The following is an 18,442-nucleotide window of genomic DNA, read 5'->3' on the forward strand; positions in this document are numbered from 1 at the left end:
TCAATGAGGGGGGAAAAAACAATAATAGAAAATGGGAAAATGGCAGAAGTGCTAAATGACTTTTTTGTTTCAGTTTTCACCAAAAAGGTTAGTAGCGAATGGGCGTTTAACATAGTGAATGCCGGTGAAAATGAGGTAGGATCCGAGGCTAAAACAGGGAAAGAACAAGTTAAAAATTACTCAGAAAAGTTAGAGGTCTTTAAGTCACCAGGGCCTGATGAAATACATCCTAGAATACTCAAGCTGACTGAGCTTATATCTGAGCCATTAGCAATTATCTTCGAAAAGTCAGGGAAGACGGGAGAAATTATGGAGGACTAGAAAATGGGAAATATAGTACCAATCTATAAAAAGGGGAATAACGACAACCCGGGGAATTTCAGACCAGTCAGCTTAACTTCAGTACCCGGAAAGATAATGGAGTAAATAATTAAGCAATCAATTTACAAACACCTAGAAGATAATCAGGTGATAAGTAACAGTCAGCATGGATTTGTCAAGAACAAATCCTGTCAAACCAAGCTAGTAGATTTCTTTGACAGGGTAACGAGTCTTGTGAATGCAGGGAGGGAGAGAGCGGTAGATGTGGTACATTTTAACTTCAGTAAAGCTTTTGTTACTGTCTCGCATGACCATCTCAAACAAACTAAGGAAATACAACCTAGATGGAGCTACTATAAAATGGGTGCATAACTAGTTGGAAAACCATTCCTAGAAAGTAGTTATCAGTGGTTCACAGTCAAGCTGGAAGGGCATATCGAGTGGGGTCCCAGAGCGATCAGTTCTGGGTCAGGTTCTGTTCAATATCTTCATCAATGATTTAGATAATGGCATAGAGAGAATACTTATAAAGTTTGTGGATGATACCAAGCCAGGAGTGCTTTGGCAAATAGGATTAAAATTTACAATGATCAGAACAAACTGGAGAAATGGTCTGAAGGAAATAGGATGAAATTCAATAAGGACAAATACAAAGCATTCCACTTAGGAAGGAACAATCAGTTGCACACATAAAAAATGGGAAATGACTGCCTAGGAAGGAGTACTGCGGAAAGGAATCTGGAGGTCCTAATGGATCACAAGCTAAATATGAGTCAACAGTGTAACACCATTGCAAAAAAAGCAAACATCATTTTGGTATGTATTAGCAGGAGTGTTGTAAGCAAGACACAAGAAGTAATTCTGCTCTACTCCATGCTGATTAGGCCTCAACTGGAGTATTGTGTCCCGTTCTGAGCATCACATTTCAGGAAAGGTGTGGACAAATTGGAGAAAATCAAGAGAAGAGCAACAAAAATGATTAAAGGTCTAGAAAATATGACCTATGAGGGAAAATTGAAAAAATTGGGTTTGTTTAGTCTAGAGAAGAGAAGACTGAGGGGGGACATGATAACAGTTTTCAAATACATAAAAGGTTGTTACTAGGAGGAAAGAGAAAAGTTGTTCTCTTTAACCTCTGAAGATAGAACAAGAAACAATGGGCTTAAATTGCAGCAAGGGCGATTTAGGTTGAACATTAGGAAAAATTTCCTAACTGTCAGGGTAATTGAGCACTGGAATAAATTGACTAGGGAGGTTGTAGAATCTCCGTCATTAGAGATTTTTAAGAGCAAGTTAGAAAAACACCTGTCAGGGATGGTCTAGATAATACTTAGTTCTTCCATGAGTGAAGGGGACTGAACTAGAAGACCTCTTGAGGTCCCTTCCAGTCCTACACTTCTATGATTCTATGACTATTATGAAAGACCTACACAATCAGGGAAATTGGCTGACTATAAATGTGGAAATAATCAAAGTAAACCTACTGAATCAACAGAGATTCTCTCTCTCATCTCTTTCAGTTCTAGCAATCTCCAGTGTTACTTGTAACCACAGGAGCTGAAATTTTTTTTAGACTTTTTACATAGCAGTCTGATTTTAAGTTGTTGATATCCTGCTACATGTTAAACTTTCATATCAATTTTCTGCCATTTCTGTTGATGAAACCATGTCCAAAATTAATACAAATAAAGAATTGCATCTCAAGAATAAGTAACTTGTATAGTATCTATAATAACAGAATCTTGATGGCAATGTTTTGATATAAGATCTCTCCGTAGATTGCAATGTGTAACTGAAGCAAGTAACTTAAAAGAACAGTTTCTCATAATGTAGTGGAGTACAAGTAGTATTTTAAAATAGACTATCCTAAGAAGGGGGGAATATGCTGTCCTGATAGAGCGGAGACGTGGGTCCTCAATAGAATGATGATCGCTCAAGCACCATCTATCTCCCCATAATCTTGGAGTGTTCCTGGACCTGAAGGATGTAGACTGAAATTAGCTGTCTAATGATGAGCAAGTGGTTTGGAGCATGATTAAAAAGTGGGAGCTCTAGGACCAAGTCTGAACTGCGTGACATTGGTTATTTCTAGGTACAACTATGAGATTGCTATTCAAAATAAAATGTTCCTCCACTCAAAGCAACACTCTCTTGTTAAGTTACTGAAAACATTTACAATATATGCAGTATTAATTTCCAAAACAATACATTAATGTATTGTTACATTTTGCACAGAAAATATTAATATTCAGGAAGTGTGGAAGCTAAGAATCCTACAGGAACATTAACTCAGTCAACTTGCACATATATAATATTTACACATAAAGACCTCTATCCTTTAACTGGAGAGATATGTGCAGACACATACTTGCACCCATGCAGTGTTCCAGTGAGGCTCCACGAATGCAAAGGTCTGTCCACACTGATCCAAATTGCAGGACTGGAGGCTTAGCCAAAAAAACTCCAGATCAGTACTACCAACGTGCACTGAAGCAGAGTTAATGATGGTGCAGTAAGCCTTAACTCTTGCATTTTGTGATTTTTAAATGTTATTCCAACTGCTTGGTCAACACTGCATTACTGCAGGGTGGGGTTGGTTGTTTAGAGCTTACAGGGGCGGAGATCTCCACCTGATCTGGGACTGACCATAGTGTAGTCATTAAAATTGATACAGTTACACTTTGAAGTTCACACCTTATTAAGGCAGTATCGTGGGAAAGGATGAGTTTCCATCTTTGCTACCATTACCTGTTCTGTTTAAGAATGCTTCCTGCAAGACTGGGCTACCAAGGCAGCTGCACATTGTTTGCACTGTGATGGATGCACCTTGGCAACAGAAAGATAGGGGTTTTTTTCACCTTTAAAAAGTGACAGAAATTGCTTGAACTCTAAAATGAGGGGATCTGTAGCAGTGGCACCAGTTCAGATATTTCTTGCTGGGACAAATTCCACTCCTGCTCCCCCCAGCAGGGACCTCACTTGTCCTTTCCCTGCACAGATCCCAGGTCTCCTTCAGCCAGAGAGGGTATGTCTTCAGAAGGTATGTTAAATGCCTGTGGCTAACCCATGTCAGCTGACTTGAGCTTGCCGGGCTTAGGCCGCAGGGCTGTAAAATTGTGGTGCAGATATTTGGGTTCAGGTGGGAGCTCTGGGATCCTTCCCCTACTTGTGGTCCCAGAGCTCAAGCCCCAGCCCAAACCCAAATATTTACACTGCAATTTTACAGCCCCACGGCCCAAGCCCTGTGAGCCAGAGTCAGCAGACACGGGCCAGCTGCGGGTGTTTAATTGCAGCATAGACATACTCAGAGTCTCCCTTCTCTCTTAGCCATACAGTGCACGAGCCAGTGCCGCCAAGAGCTGAGTTCTCGGCTGACTCGCCTGCACTCTGCCCCACAGGAACAGGCTCCTTATGTGCCCTCTCACAACACCATCTGGCCTGACTGCCCCTCCATCTGGATGGAGGAGCAGCCAGGCAAAATTTGAGTAGCAATTGGACTCTGTGCACCCAGTTGCAATGCCATTCACTGAAATTTGGCCCAGCCATCACTCAGTCTATCCTTCTTCTGGCCGGGTCAAATTTCAGCAGCATTGGAACCATGTAGCCAAACCAATGTTCCAGGCTACTCTGGCAGTAGCCAGACTGATTTAGCATGAGACCAGTGCTTAAAAGTGCTCAGGAAAGCCCCCCCCCGCCCCAGCTCCGTGGCCTATGGAACTTTGACCAAGTGCAAAAACCTTAGGAGGAGGCATTTGCCCCCTCCCACAGTGTCCCCAATTGGCACCAGAGATCTGGAGATTTTCCTGTTCGTGAGGTTAAGGTAGTGAAGTGTTTTGTGTTGTCTGAAAATATAAAGAAGTATCTGGCTGTGATTCAGAGACATTCATAATCTTCCTCCTGTAAACCTTCAGTGCAAGTCAGGTTGGGCAGAGACAAAGTGCAATGTCACAGTGGAGGGTCCAAATTCAAGTTTTAGCAGCTGCCAATGGACCATATTCTACTGTCTATTCACATTGTGTAGCCTCTGACTCCATTTGATTTTAAGGGGACTAACTCACAGAATGAAGTGCTGCTCAATGCTAAGTTCTGAAGCCATCTTTTAAATTGTTTATAACCTTATTATTCAACCAATCTTTATCAAGCGTGGTCACTGACTATGCCTTAGTTATGGACCACCTGCATGCCAAGTTTCAAAGTTCAACCTGTGTGTGAATTCAGCAGGAAGCGTACAGGGCATTCTAAATTTGAAAGCAAGGAAGTTTTCCCCTTCACAAAGAGTCAAACAGTTTAATAGATTTTGCTCAAACTTCCCAAACAGTTCATCTATGGACAGAACTCACAAGTGAAAAAAATCTCAGCCACTAAAGTAATTTGAAGTTTTTGTTGTATGTTTCTAAGCTAGTTTATACCCTCTTGTTTTCCAAATTTCATAAGTGAAACTATTTAGCCATCTCATTTTTGCCAGGCATTACCACTTGACCACTACATAAAATTAGCAGTTTTCAGGTTGAAGCACAGCATTTACCAGAAAAACTAAGATGCACATTTTATCCCATTGGGTTTAATAGAAATGGTTCTAAGAAAACATACCTATCTCTAAATTATTTCCAAGTTTGCTCATCATAGGTGCCTCACATATTTGTATGTTTATTACAGTTTTATATTTAAAGCTGTTGTAAGATTTATGTTTCTCTTATTATTGTACATTTGTTAAGTTTGTATTTTTAAAATCTTTTTGTGGCATCTTCAGTCTGAACTGCTCTTTTTTCTTTAATTGCTCTTTTCAGGGATCAGGCATGCCCTCACTGAAACTGGAAATATCCTAAGGAAAACAAAATGTTTCCTAAAAAACAAGAAGTTCAGTGCAGTAACCTTTTATAGAGAAGCTACATAACATATCAAATGACAGGTCAGTTGAACAGTGGTATAGTTACCAGCTCTCTCAGATTCTACGATAGTCGGAAAAAATCCTAATCAGATATTGCATGAACTTGAGGACCCAAAGAGAAGTATGTTATATAGGCTCCATGAGAAAATGAAAACTGCTCATCTGTTTTCCAAGTGAAACATTTTAGGTGATTGCTCTAACCTGGGGCACAGTACATTCTCTCCATGGCATCATTGTCACAGGAATCTTCGACCTCACTCCACCTGCTAAAATACGTTAGCTGAATGTGTCCTAAAAACAAAACGACAGGAGAAATCAAAACATTTTTCCCTTCCATTTTCTACAGAAGTGAACTGTAATTACTCCTTTTGTAGCTAAAAACAGTATCATTAAGAATAATGGCATCATTAAGTACTAGAAGCTATTACTGGGGGTGAATTTGCTGCACTGATAATGAAGCTCTAGACAGGAAATGAAGATACTAATTACAAGATAAAACGCCTACCCAGTTAATTGGAAGCAACAGCGAATAAAAAGAAATGCATTTGCAAAAGTTCCTGACCTCTATCATTCAATAAGATGTTGTTTGGGTTCAAATCGCGGCACACAATTCCTTCTCTATGTAAAGCATCAAGGGCTACAACCATTTCAGCTGCCCATCTTTGAATGCAACCCTCTGGGACGTAAAATCTGGATGTTAGTGCTAGTCTTTTGTCGAGGTCCTGAAAAATTTGATGCATCTCTTTCTCTCCTTCTAATACTATTTCACTCTTGCCCTCCACTGCTGACTCTTTGCTTTCAGCTTTTGGTAAGACAGCAGGGTTTGTTTTCTCTTTAGCAAAGTCTTCCGTTTGATCAGAAAATAGCAACACTGCTTGATTTCTTACAATGCCTCCATCTAAACTATAGTCTTTAGCACCTGAAAATGGGTTAGAAATAAATAAGAAATTTTCTTCTGTGCTTGTTGCATTTAATGATGAGGAAGAAATTGCTCCGAGTCCTTGAAAATGAGCCACATCTTCTGAACTAGCCAGGTCAATGTCAGATGTAAATAGCGTCCTGACAATTTCCTGAGTGACATCATATTGTCCTTCTGATTCCTTGTTAGAAGGATGGCCCAATTCTGGCACCACATGATTTAACTTTTGATCAAGTGCTTTGCATTGCTCTGTACTATTATTTAATTGTAAGACATCAGGGGTTTCTAACAGTTTGCTTTCCAAGATGTTTACATCAGTCTTTGTAAACTTTTTTGGCCTAACCACCGGCGCTTCTTCCAGTTTCTCAGATACACCAGGTAAATTTATCAGAAGATCGGGCCTTCCTTCATCAGCACTACTTACATCATCAAAAGCAGCATCCTTAAAAGAAATTACCGGCACAGAGTCATTGGAACCCCGGCTTATTGTGTCCTGGGCTCTAAAGCCCACCTTTCTTTCCATTGTTTCAAGGCTCCTGTCATGATTGGGTGTAGAAAAAAATGGCTTTAAAGATTCTGATTTTAAGCTATACAATTTATCTCCAAAATCAAGCCCCAGAAGTTCACTGGTGCTGTCTTTACTGTCTATTCTGAAGAATTCCATAGAGCTGTGCTTGGATTTACTTAAGTCTGATATCGTAGTAGGACTAAGTACTTCTGGGTCAGCATCGTCAGTGAAAAACTTTAGCTCCCGAGAGGTGATCTGAGAACTGAGGCTATCATTGCCAACTAAAGTATGAGCCTGTAAGCATCCTAACTCTTTGGTTTTAAGATCTTCTCCCTCTGGTTTTGGCACAGGTTCTTCATTTAAAGAGCCAGGATCAATTTTTTCTTGCCCATATTCATTGCATAATGTTAAATAACTAGTAGTGCATTCTTCTTCTGAACTTGACCCAGAATCTGTCCATTTGGGAGAACCTTCTTGGCCATCTTCCTGGTTACTACTCTCATCTTGAGAACTTGGTGTAAGACTGCTCTTCAGAGGTATAACTTTCAGCATATTCCCCCCATTGCTTCCTCTGGAGTCAACACTACTGCTGATTTCTGTAGGGCTAGGGGTTGGCAGCTGCAGGTGAATTTTAGTAGAACTTTTGAGTTCATGGATTTCAAAGCTTTCTTCAGGGCTTCTGTTTAAGAATTTACTGATGTAAGACCACAGTCTACCTCCTACGAAGGAAGAAAAAGAAAAATCACAATTTAACTCAGAACTAAAGAACTGTTTCATTATGAGATATAAAATACACAAGTCATCAGGGCAAATTACTTCCTTATGCCAATTAGAGGAGGTTAGAACTGCTATTTCAATAGAGAATAGCTAGAGGGACCCTGTCAACTTAACTCATAGTTCAAACAAATTTATTAATACATTCATGTTAGTAGCAGCATCTTAGATATTAAAATAGAAAGAATGTTTAAAATCCTACAGAATGGTCTCTAACCAAGTTGTTCCAGGATTACAACTGCTCCCCCATTTCAGGACATATCAAGAATCAGAGAAAATAAGGTTCCCTGCAACCATTCTGCATTTCCTGAGATGCTTCTGAATCACAGCTCCAATCTTCTATGTGACATCAGGGGAAGGAAAAAAGGAGGGATGGAATAAAGGAGGAATTATTACCAAGTTCTAGGTTTTTCCCTCTTCAATTTTGTGGGTATTAGTGCCCCTCTGCTCCCTATTAATAGGATACAGATACAGATATTTCTTTTCTTGCTTTTTGAAGGTATCTTATTAGTCTATTAAATCAGGATTGTTTCTCCCCCTCTCCTCCCAAATTAAGATTTCTTTCCTGATACCTTGCTATATTATGCAATTTTTTTTGCTGGGGGCTGAGGGGAGGATTTTAATCAATACACTTCAGTAACAGATATCAGAATCTATGGCTAAAGAGGAAGGAATAAGACAGAGCATCTGTCTCTGTCCCAACCCAAGCCCAGTTCTCTCATCTCTGAAAAGTTCAAGAAAGTTACAGCACTAAATGTAACCACTGTATTGGCTGCAGTTAAACTTTGGAAATAATAAAATTGGATGGTTACTCTTCAAAATCTTGAAAATTCTATTAATGCTTGTTATAAACAGTTACAGATCATGGGTACAAAGCAGGAGGTTGCACAAAATGAAATTAGAAGATAGTAGAACAATAGAAGATTAGCGTTGGAAGAGACCTCAGGAGGTCATCTAGTCCAACCCCCTGCTTAACGCAAGACCAATCCCATCTAAATCATCCCAGCCAGGGCTTTGTTTAAACAATTTGTTAAAACATATAGTTTCAAATTTTCAGTTCTGAGTTCCCCACTGCCACCATCTCTCTCTCTCTCTCACTTTAGCAGAAGCAGAGGAAAGTGGGGTTGGGGGACCACTCTCCCCTCTTTACCTGTCCCCTCACACTTTTTTCTCCACAACTGGAAAAAAAGACAGAGCAAAAGTGAAAGTGGAATTTTTATTCCACAATTCTGAATGAAAATTTCAAAAATCATTTATTTTTTGTTAAGTTTTGTTGAAATCATGTTTTTTAAATGTTAAAAATTTGGCAAAATAATTTTGACCAGCTCGTTCACTTACATATAATGGAAATATTAAAGGTTTGCCTGTACAAATTAATAAAATTTCACTTGACAACACTCCCCTAACCCATCCATAAATATAGACCCTGGAACTTCTTACACATGAGTGGACTGTCATGGAGCTCCCATATGAGAGCAGCAGTCCACTGACACTTAAGAGGTGGCAGAATGCGGGCTTAGCTTTTATACACCATTGAGGTCGGAAGAAATCCCGTCTAAGAGATGTCGTTGGGGCATAGGAGCTGTACTATCAGGGAACCAGAGGTGGCATGGGAACCCTGGGAATCCACATGCAGCATTTTGCCCACTTGTGACTCCTCTGGCTACAGAATCCACAAGTGCCAAGCCAGTCCCCATTCTCATGACTTCCCAATTCCCCTTCGGAAATATATCAAGGAAAATCAACAGTGGGATAAGGGAACTCTCAAGGAGTTTTTTATCCCCACATCCTCCTCCCTAGGTATTTCTGCTAGTAGGGTGACCCAGGGCATTATTGTTTCTTTGTTTCACATACATTTGATCCTATCAATGTCAAAAAAGACACTCAAGTCACTATGTAACGGTTTAAAAAGAGAATAGCACATGCCGGTTTTAAAGGTTTTTATTTCTGATACTTTTTAACAGAGAATCCAATTCCCTTAGTTCTAGTAGGCATCTAAAGATAGTCAGTAGGTCAGCTTCCAATTATTATATTTAAGATCAATGAAAATAATCAAATTTACACTATTATTCTGACACTAGTGAAAACAATTTAATGGCCATACTGCCTACCTTTCAATAATTATTCCCAGTATAAACCTTCCTCTTTTTAAAAGCTTAAGAGAAAAAAGTTTATGATTCAATAATTACTTGTAGTAGGAAATGATGAAAAACTGTTGCTTATTGCTTTCTGATTTACAGTTAAGTGCAACTAAATGAAAAACCATTTGATTAATGTCCAAATTCATATATATAGCTGTTTATGTATAAGTATTTCAAGAGTGGCCTCCTGGTCAAGTGGAAATATGTAAATAAATGCTGTTCAATAATTTTGTTCAATACTGAAAAACAACAATTTTATTCCCTTATGAAAATGCCCACTCCAGGGTCAAACAAGAGCAATATTTGTTTCTGGGTATATAATTATGTTTTTATGAGCGACACACAAATAATCCCCCCCCCACCATGTGTTGGGTAAAATCAAGAAAACCCATTAGTAAGCTATGCTAATATTGTATCAGGAATCTATAAAAACTAAAATTACAGAAGTCAGTCCATGCAAGTGGGCTTCAGTCATTTTGTCAAATATTGTCTAACATACTAAATAATGGTAAAAAGTATCACTGCAAAACTGAACTTTATTCATCTTTAATAGAATCACAGGAAACTAGCATCAATGCCACCAAATTTCCTTTCTAATCTAATCTAATCTAATCTTTCTACCACAAGGTTGCCAGTCATTCTATACATTTTATAGTATAGATACATCAACACTAATGTACTAAAACATATTTGTACCAAGGAAGATATGAAGTGTTTCCTATGTGCAATGTGGAAGAGTTAATATTGCTGCAGAAATCTTCCGAGTGACACCTACTTAAGTTAAGCAAGTTAAGGAAGTATGGGCTGGATGAATGCACTATAAGGTGGGTAGAAAGCTGGCTAGATTGTAGGGCTCAACGGGTAGTGATCAATGGCTCCATGTCTAGTTGGCAGCCGGTGTCAAGTGGAGTGCCCCAGGGGTCGGTCCTGGGGCCCGTTTTGTTCAATATCTTCATAAATGATCTGGAGGATGGTGTGGATTGCACTCTCAGCAAATTTGCGGATGATACTAAACTGGGAGGAGTGGTAGATACGCTGGAGGGGAGGGATAGGATACAGAAGGACCTAGACAAATTGGAAGATTGGGCCAAAAGAAATCTAATGAGGTTCAATAAGGATAAGTGCAGGGTCCTGCACTTAGGATGGAAGAATCCAATGCACCGCTACAGACTAGGGACCGAATGGCTCGGCAGCAGTTCTGCGGAAAAGGACCTAGGGGTGACAGTGGACGAGAAGCTGGATATGAGTCAGCAGTGTGCCCTTGTTGCCAAGAAGGCCAATGGCATTTTGGGATGTATAAGTAGGGGCATAGCGAGCAGATCGAGGGACGTGATCGTTCCCCTCTATTCGACACTGGTGAGGCCTCATCTGGAGTACTGTGTCCAGTTTTGGGCCCCACACTACAAGAAGGATGTGGATAAATTGGAAAGAGTACAGCGAAGGGCAACAAAAATGATTAGGGGTCTAGAGCACAAGACTTATGAGGAGAGGCTGAGGGAGCTGGGATTGTTTAGTCTGCAGAAGAGAAGAATGAGGGGGGATTTGATAGCTGCTTTCAACTACCTGAAAGGGGGTTTCAAAGAGGATGGCTCTAGACTGTTCTCAATGGTAGCAGATGACAGAACGAGGAGTAATGGTCTCAAGTTGCAATGGGGGAGGTTTAGATTGGATATTAGGAAAAACTTTTTCACTAAGAGGGTGGTGAAACACTGGAATGCGTTACCTAGGGAGGTGGTAGAATCTCCTTCCTTAGAGGTTTTTAAGGTCAGGCTTGACAAAGCCCTGGCTAGGATGATTTAACTGGGACTTGGTCCTGCTTTGAGCAGGGGGTTGGACTAGATGACCTTCTGGGGTCCCTTCCAACCCTGATATTCTATGATTCTATGATTCTACTTGAAATCTAGTTCGTTTAAAAAAAAAAAAAGTTAAGTAATTTGACTTTTGACATTTCTAGCAAACGCTGGTCTTTTTTTTTTTTTTTAAATTACATAAAGCCAAATTACTTCAATCAGGATAGGAGAAGTTCATTTTTACTATTTTTTTTAATGCTTACCTAATACAAAAATCCACCTTTTGGATTACACAAATGGATGAGCATTCCAGAAGGAATTTAAGAAAGTTAAGTGCACCTGAAAAGTGGGATATCAGCATGCAAGTGAAAACCCAGCCATATTAGTTGCTACCAGGAACCACTACAGTATTAACTGAAATAAAGTGCATTCCAAGTAAATTTTACTTTAATCAAGTACTAGTGTCACGGCAAAAAAATAATATTTGACTCTTATATTGAGCTAAGAGACATTTTTCAGCTGAAACTTTTTTCTCCCAGAAAATGCAGATCTGGTCAACCAAAACATTTCATGAATTCGTGTCAATGTTGGCAAATTGTTTCACTCCGGAATTTTTTTTTTCCCCTAGAAATGTCAAAAGATGAATGCCCTGATTACTGGGCTACAGGTTACTTTGATGGGTCTCTTTCTCAAATTTCATCTGTTGAAAGTGTTATGCTTTGGATAAGTAGGTAAATATTTATTGATACAGAGGGAGAGAGAATCACTCTATAGCCCAATGGTTAGGGAGGTGGGATACCCACGTTTTAGCCCTTGCTCCAATTAGTTTTCAATTATTTATACAAAAAGTAGCACATTTCCTCCACATATCTCTGTAGTGAGGTGGTGTGGTACCCCACCACCCCGCCAAGGGAAGAACCTCCCCAGACACCAAAGTGGGCAGAGCCAGTGGATCCCGTGCCCTCCCCCCAGAGGTCAAGGCGCAGGACAGGAAGTAGAAAAGCCCAACTCCGGAGCTCAGTTGGGTGGCAGCAGCTGGAGAGGCCAGACACCTGTGGCCTGGCTCCAGTTTGGGAGACTCCGGCAAGCCGCAGCCAACTCGAGGACTGGCTGGACCAGCCAATGTCTGACCCTGACCGATGCACGGAGGAGCTGCCAAGCCTACCCCTCACCAGCTACCCAAAGGAGCTACCCCTCGCCGGCGACCCAGAGGAACCCATGGCAGTGGAACCCTCCAAGGACACCACCCTGACCCAGGTACCCTAAGAGGGGGAGTCCGGAAGTAGCTTGGGGGCAGCTGACCCTAGTCTGGCTGCAGCATTGCTAGAGCCAATGTCAGTGTGATGCAGCCAGGATCTCCACTGACACAGAAGCGGATCTTTGGCCACTGCTAGGGCCCTGGGCTGGAACGCAGTGGAGTGGGTGGGCCTGCGTCCCTCCTGCCACCCACCTCACAGGAGGCAATCTCCCCCTCCCCCTGGTTGCTAAAGCTAGGAGCTTGGGGTTTGCTGTGAACTATTTGCTCAGTCCCTTTCAGAGGGCCTGAGCCCTGGACTGTCTGTTTGCTGCCCCGCCCTGACCCAGGGCCTGGGTTTATACTGAACTGCTTGCAGGGCCCAGCCTGAAGGTCTGGGCCATAGACTGGGTATTCCCTAACCCAGCAGAGAGTGTAGTGAGGCATTGTAGTACTCCACTACCCTGCCGAGGGACGAGCCCTGGACGAATTCCCTTACAATCTCAAAACATCTTACACATAAGGATTATGTGCATCTGTTGTACAAATGTGGAAACTGAGGAACAGGTGAAGTGACTTGCTCAATGACACACCATAGGGCAGTGAAAGAGCCAGGAATAGACTTGGCTTTCCTAACACCCAGTCCTGTAGCTAGCTAGAATGGAAACTTATTTTTAAAAGTGAACTTGTATGCAGAAAAATGCAAAAAATGCATATATAGCACAGAGCATATTAGTCACTCAGACAGCATAGGCACGTTACAGACAGAAGATTAGATCTCCGCCCCCAAAGAGATGAATCATAAAAGTCAGTGTACAGAAAAGTGATAGGAAATTTGAATGCAATCAAAAGCGAAGTGGGTGGGCAGTGATGCTGAACAGGAGTCATGTTAGTTCCACAATTTTTAGATTTTCTTTTAAACGTTTTCTGTAGGGAGGGTGTGGGTGTATGCTATTTTGAAGTAGTGACAAAGACAAGAGGCTACAAAGACTTTTGGATAAGTATCATTAGGATGAAATAAAACCTGACAGTAAATTCAGTTTCCTAGCCATGCTTTAGTTTCCGTTTACAAGAGGAATTAATGTCCTGTTGAATTTTGACTCATCCTGTCTGCAGACACATTACATTGCAAGTTCACATCCTGAAAAACTAAGCAGATGTATCGCAAAAACAATCATTTAGCTTTTGGTAAGTTGGCCCAGGAGTCTGCAATGCAGGGCTATGTATTCCGGTGCCTGCAAAACATGATTATAGCTGAAAAATTGTGGATATACTGGATTTGGGCTTTGCTAAATACAGTTAAAGACAACAATCTGGGTTCCCAAATAACCATGACCACACAGGGGAGAGAGAAGAGGAGTGTTGAGATACATCTACTCAATTCATCCTTCAAAACTTTCCCAAATTCTGTACCTTAGTGGAAAAAGGGAGAAATGGTTTCAAGATTCATAAATCCAAAGGCCAGAAGGGACCATTGTGATAATCTAGTCTGACCTCCTGTATAACACAGGACATAGAACTTCCTCCAAATAATTCATTTTGAACTATACACCTCTACCCCAATATAACAGGACTCAATATAACACGAATTCGGATATAATGCGGTAAAGCAGCGCTCGGGGCGAGGGGGGGAGGCCGGGCCGCGTGCTCCGGTGGATCAAAGCAAGTTCGATATAACGCAGTAAGAAATTTTGGCTCCCGAAGACAGCATTATATCGGGGTAGAGGTGTAGTATATCTTTAAAAAAAAAAAAACAGTCTTGATTTATGGAAATCGTAATATTCCACCCTATTGAAAATACATCTCGCCCTACTGCTCCTTTGATCACAACCCACAAAGTGTCTCATGTTTTGTGAGCGGCACTGCTGGCAGAAAAAATTAAATCCAGATCTTGTAAAGAAGAGATGCAGCCACTAGTCAACTTCATAATATATAAAATGATTATTAAAACAAATATACTTATATATGAGCAGTGCCCAACATAACTGTGACCTCACTTCTGGGCACTACCATAACATAAGCAATAACTCCACCAATGCATCAGCATTGGTATCAGCCGTGGATGCTGTAGTGTACATAGGACACAGGAGTTTATCACCAGAATCTCTAACATGACAGTACAATAGTTAAAAACAGAGTCCTACATATATTACTGCCTTCAGCATTGCTAACCCTGGTGGTGAATAACTGTTACAAAGTTTGCTAGCATAGAAGAAGCCTGTGTGCCCACCATCTGACAAAAATTGAGAGAGAGCTGTCGTTTCAAACCAACTTTTGGACAAGGACAAAACAGCCACTACTACTTTCTCAGGACTGGCAATAAAATCTTTATGGTTAGTAATGTAATCCATTCTGACCAGCGAGTCCCTAGTTTGGCAAGACAGGCCACCACTGAATTGTTGTCCATTAGTTCCCATACCCTGAAAGCCTCTTCAATTTGAAGTTTCTTGAGTGCTCTCCAGACTGATAGAAGCTCCAGCTTGTTTATGCTTAAAGAGATTTGACAGTTTCCAACAGCCACTTAAACTCTGATGTACCAAGGAAGCCCCCCAGCCTATTTTTGAAGCATCTGTTTCTAAAATTTCTGGTATTGGTAGTGCCAACAAAAACTAAGGCCTTGTTAACATCACACCAGCTCTCCACCACAGTACATCTTGCCAAATGCTTTCTGACAAAGCTACCAGATAACTTTGTGGACTTCCTTGCCTCTAACGCACCTCCCTAAAGCCCTCTAATGTTTTGTGACCATGGGAAGAGCTTATAAGGGAATCCACCAGCCCCACTAACTGTATTTGGAGGAATGACAGCATCACCACTTCTGGGTAAAACAAGAATGTTTTCTTCTTAATCAAAGAATGTTTGGGGTCAAGTTTTCCGAGTCCAGCTTAAAACTCAATAGTTTTAAACCTGACAGTGGATATAAGTTGTGCAGTAAAGGGAGTAGGTATAAAATCAACAGCAAAGCCCTTCGCAAATAAGCAAGCTACCTTCATATGCAACTTTACAACCTCTTCTGAACAGGCCTTAATCCAAACTGTTTTCCAGTTAAAATTAACATTTTTATCCTTGAACTTCCGAATGGTACAACTAGTACCTAAGCATGGTACTCTAAGCATGATAAGCCACCATGGAGCAATATATAAACCAAATGTTCTATTCGCTCAATGCTCCTTTCTAATAAAACAGAACTTTTTGAAGTTTGGATGTAAAGGATAAATACAGGAGTGACATACAGTTTTAGGCATTTAAACCAAAACAGGCACTGACCCTGAAGTTTTTATCCATTCCCAAAGATGACTGCAAAGCATACTCTGCCTGTTTATCGTTTTTTGTTTTTAACTGGAAGCAGTAATGCTAGTACCTCTAAGTGACTAAGCAGCCTTTTTAGCTCTACCATTAGACCTTGGAGCTCTGGATCATTAAAAAGTTTTGGCTTTTGACTGATCAGGGGAATCGAAAAGCAGAGAAAGAGATGGCTTTTAGAGGAATGAGTGTGAGGTAGCCATAATTTACAAAAACCTCCTCTGTAGGGATTTTGATAAGATTATCTACCCTAGAAATTTACAAGATTCTGGCAATCTGACTGCTATTAACTAACAGGTTTCTCCTCTCATCAACACAGCATGGTGTTCTTGGTGACAAAGTCTAACCTCCCCATACAAATACAGTGTAACTTTACCCCATTTTACAGTCAGGATTTCTACTTCTACAATGTCCAACAATTTAAAAGATCTTACTGAGTCAGCCACTGTCCATTGCACCAGCCCGTATCAAAATCCCCATCCTGAGTGTCAATCACCTTCCAATTATTTTTCTTGGCAAAAATCAAAAAAGCCTCTCAGTCTGGGTATCAGGACTGTCAGGATTCCAACTAATCTCGTGCTCACGGTCTTCTAGCTATGCTTTACTAAGACAGAGATGGGAAGTGATCTTTGGTGTGGGAATTCAGATGAGCTGGGGAACCTCAAGGGCTGATGTCAGAGAATCACCATGGATACTAGAAACACAAGGGCAATTTTTATTTTTTTTTTTACTTTATTGACTGACAAAGGTGAGGGAAGAAGGATGGTTTCTAAATAAGAAACTGGACAGGTACTCTGAAGATCTGTGTTCATATCCTGGATCTATGACATTTCCTGTGCATAGTCTTGGGCAAGTCACCGTATCCCTCTGTACCTCAGTTCCCCCTCTTTAAATGGGAACACCACTTCCTTTCTATCACCCTTTGACTTGTCTATTTATACTATAAGCGTTCAGGGTCAAGGACTTTTCCTTATAATGTGTATGGACAGCATCTAGTACAAAGAACCTCAGACCTCAGTTGAGGCATCTAGGCACTAATCAGCATATAAATAAATCAACAACCACAATAGTAAGTCAGGGTCATCTGGAGTTTGGATGATGGAAGCATAGCCATCCAAGAACTTTGACCACCTTGCTATGCCTCAAAGGAAGGTGAATTAGAATCTGGGGTAGCACAATTCGTCTCCGGTATCACTTGAGTACATCACTGAAGGATAGACAGGACACACTGAAGGAGGTGTTTAGGATGATTTCAGGCTGTGAGAGTGTTTGTGCTACTTTGTATAGTTGAGATTTAGATAAGAACGAATAAGTGCTTATTTACAATACATTCTTTTGCATGTTTTTTCCGCATACACAAATATGTCTTCTATTAAGGAGGGCATATTATTTTAAAATGCAATTGTTTTTCCTTTATGTTTGGTTCACCGAAATAAGCTTCTCTCTCAAAATTAGTAGTTTTTATAAGGAATCATTAACTGAACAGTGACTGAGCTTATTATTGTCAACGTTCCTTCTGCACTCTGAACTCTAGGGTACAGATGTGGGGACCTGCATGAAAACCTCCTAAGCTTACTTTTACCAGCTTAGGTTAAAACTTCCCCAAGGTACAAACTATTTTACCTTTTGCCCTTGGATTTTCGCTGCCACCGCCAAACGTCTAACCGGGTTTTTTATTAGGAAAGAGCCCTTTGGAAACGTCTTTCCCCCCAAAATACTCACCAAAACCTTGCACCCCCCTTCCTGGGGAAGGTTTGGTAAAAAAAAAAAAATCACCCATTTGCATAGGTGACCACAGACCCAAACCCTTGGATCTTAAGAACAATGAAAAAGCATTCAGTTTCTTAAAAGAAGAACTTTAATAGAAGAAAAAGTAAAAAGAATCACCTCTGTAAAATCAGGATGGTAAATACCTTACAGGGTAATTAGATTCAAAACATAGAGAATCCCTCTAGGCAAAACCTTAAGTTACAAAAAGACACAAAACCAGGAATATCCATTCTATTCAGCACAGCTTATTTTCTCAGACATTTAAAGAAATCATAATCTAACGCATATCTAGCTAGATTACTTACTAAGTTCTAAGACTCCATTCCTGTTCTGTCCCCAGCAAAAGCCTCACCCAGACAGACCCAGACCCTTGTTTTTCCCCCCCTCCAGCTTTGAAAGTATCTTGTCTCCTCATTGGGTCATTGTGGTCAGGTGCCAGCGAGGTTATCCTAGCTTCTTAACCCTTTACAGGTGAAAGGGTTTTTCCTCTGGCCAGGAGGGATTTTAAAGGTGTTTACCCTTCCATTTATATTTATGACACACCGCCCCAAATCACAGATAGGGTGAAACACTGGCTGGGATTTCTTCCTGGAGCTCTAGGAAAAAACAGAGTTAATAAGACACATGCACCTCTAAATATACTACCAAGTATATAAGGACTAACAATATTTTCCACATCTCAAGGACGATTTTAACCATTTGATTCTGGGAAACTTTCATGGGAAAGTGCCTCAGCCACTTTGTTAGAAGCTCCTGAGATGTGTTGGATGTAGAAATCAAAATCTTGGAGAGCT

At 40.7% G+C, this 18,442-nt stretch overlaps 1 protein-coding gene across 6 annotated transcripts in view; it reads right to left on the reverse strand.

The window, feature by feature from the left end:
• Positions 1-18,442, reverse strand: part of RPS6KC1 (ribosomal protein S6 kinase C1) — a 116,710-nt gene that overhangs the window by 14,881 nt on the left and 83,387 nt on the right. For 5 of the 6 annotated variants that reach the window (XM_038397001.2, XM_038396999.2, XM_038396996.2 and 2 more), the window contains 2 exons: positions 5,772-7,355; positions 5,411-5,500 (listed from right to left, as the gene is read on the reverse strand). In XM_038397001.2, coding sequence (XP_038252929.1) covers positions 5,411-5,500; positions 5,772-7,355 — 1,674 coding nt within the window. Of the gene's footprint in view, positions 1-80; positions 5,501-5,771; positions 7,356-18,442 lie in introns of all 6 variants that reach the window. The other variant, XR_006280244.1, reaches the window with a different exon arrangement.

Source organism: Dermochelys coriacea, chromosome 3 (assembly GCF_009764565.3).
Source record: "Dermochelys coriacea isolate rDerCor1 chromosome 3, rDerCor1.pri.v4, whole genome shotgun sequence".
Taxonomy (NCBI): domain Eukaryota; kingdom Metazoa; phylum Chordata; order Testudines; family Dermochelyidae; genus Dermochelys; species Dermochelys coriacea.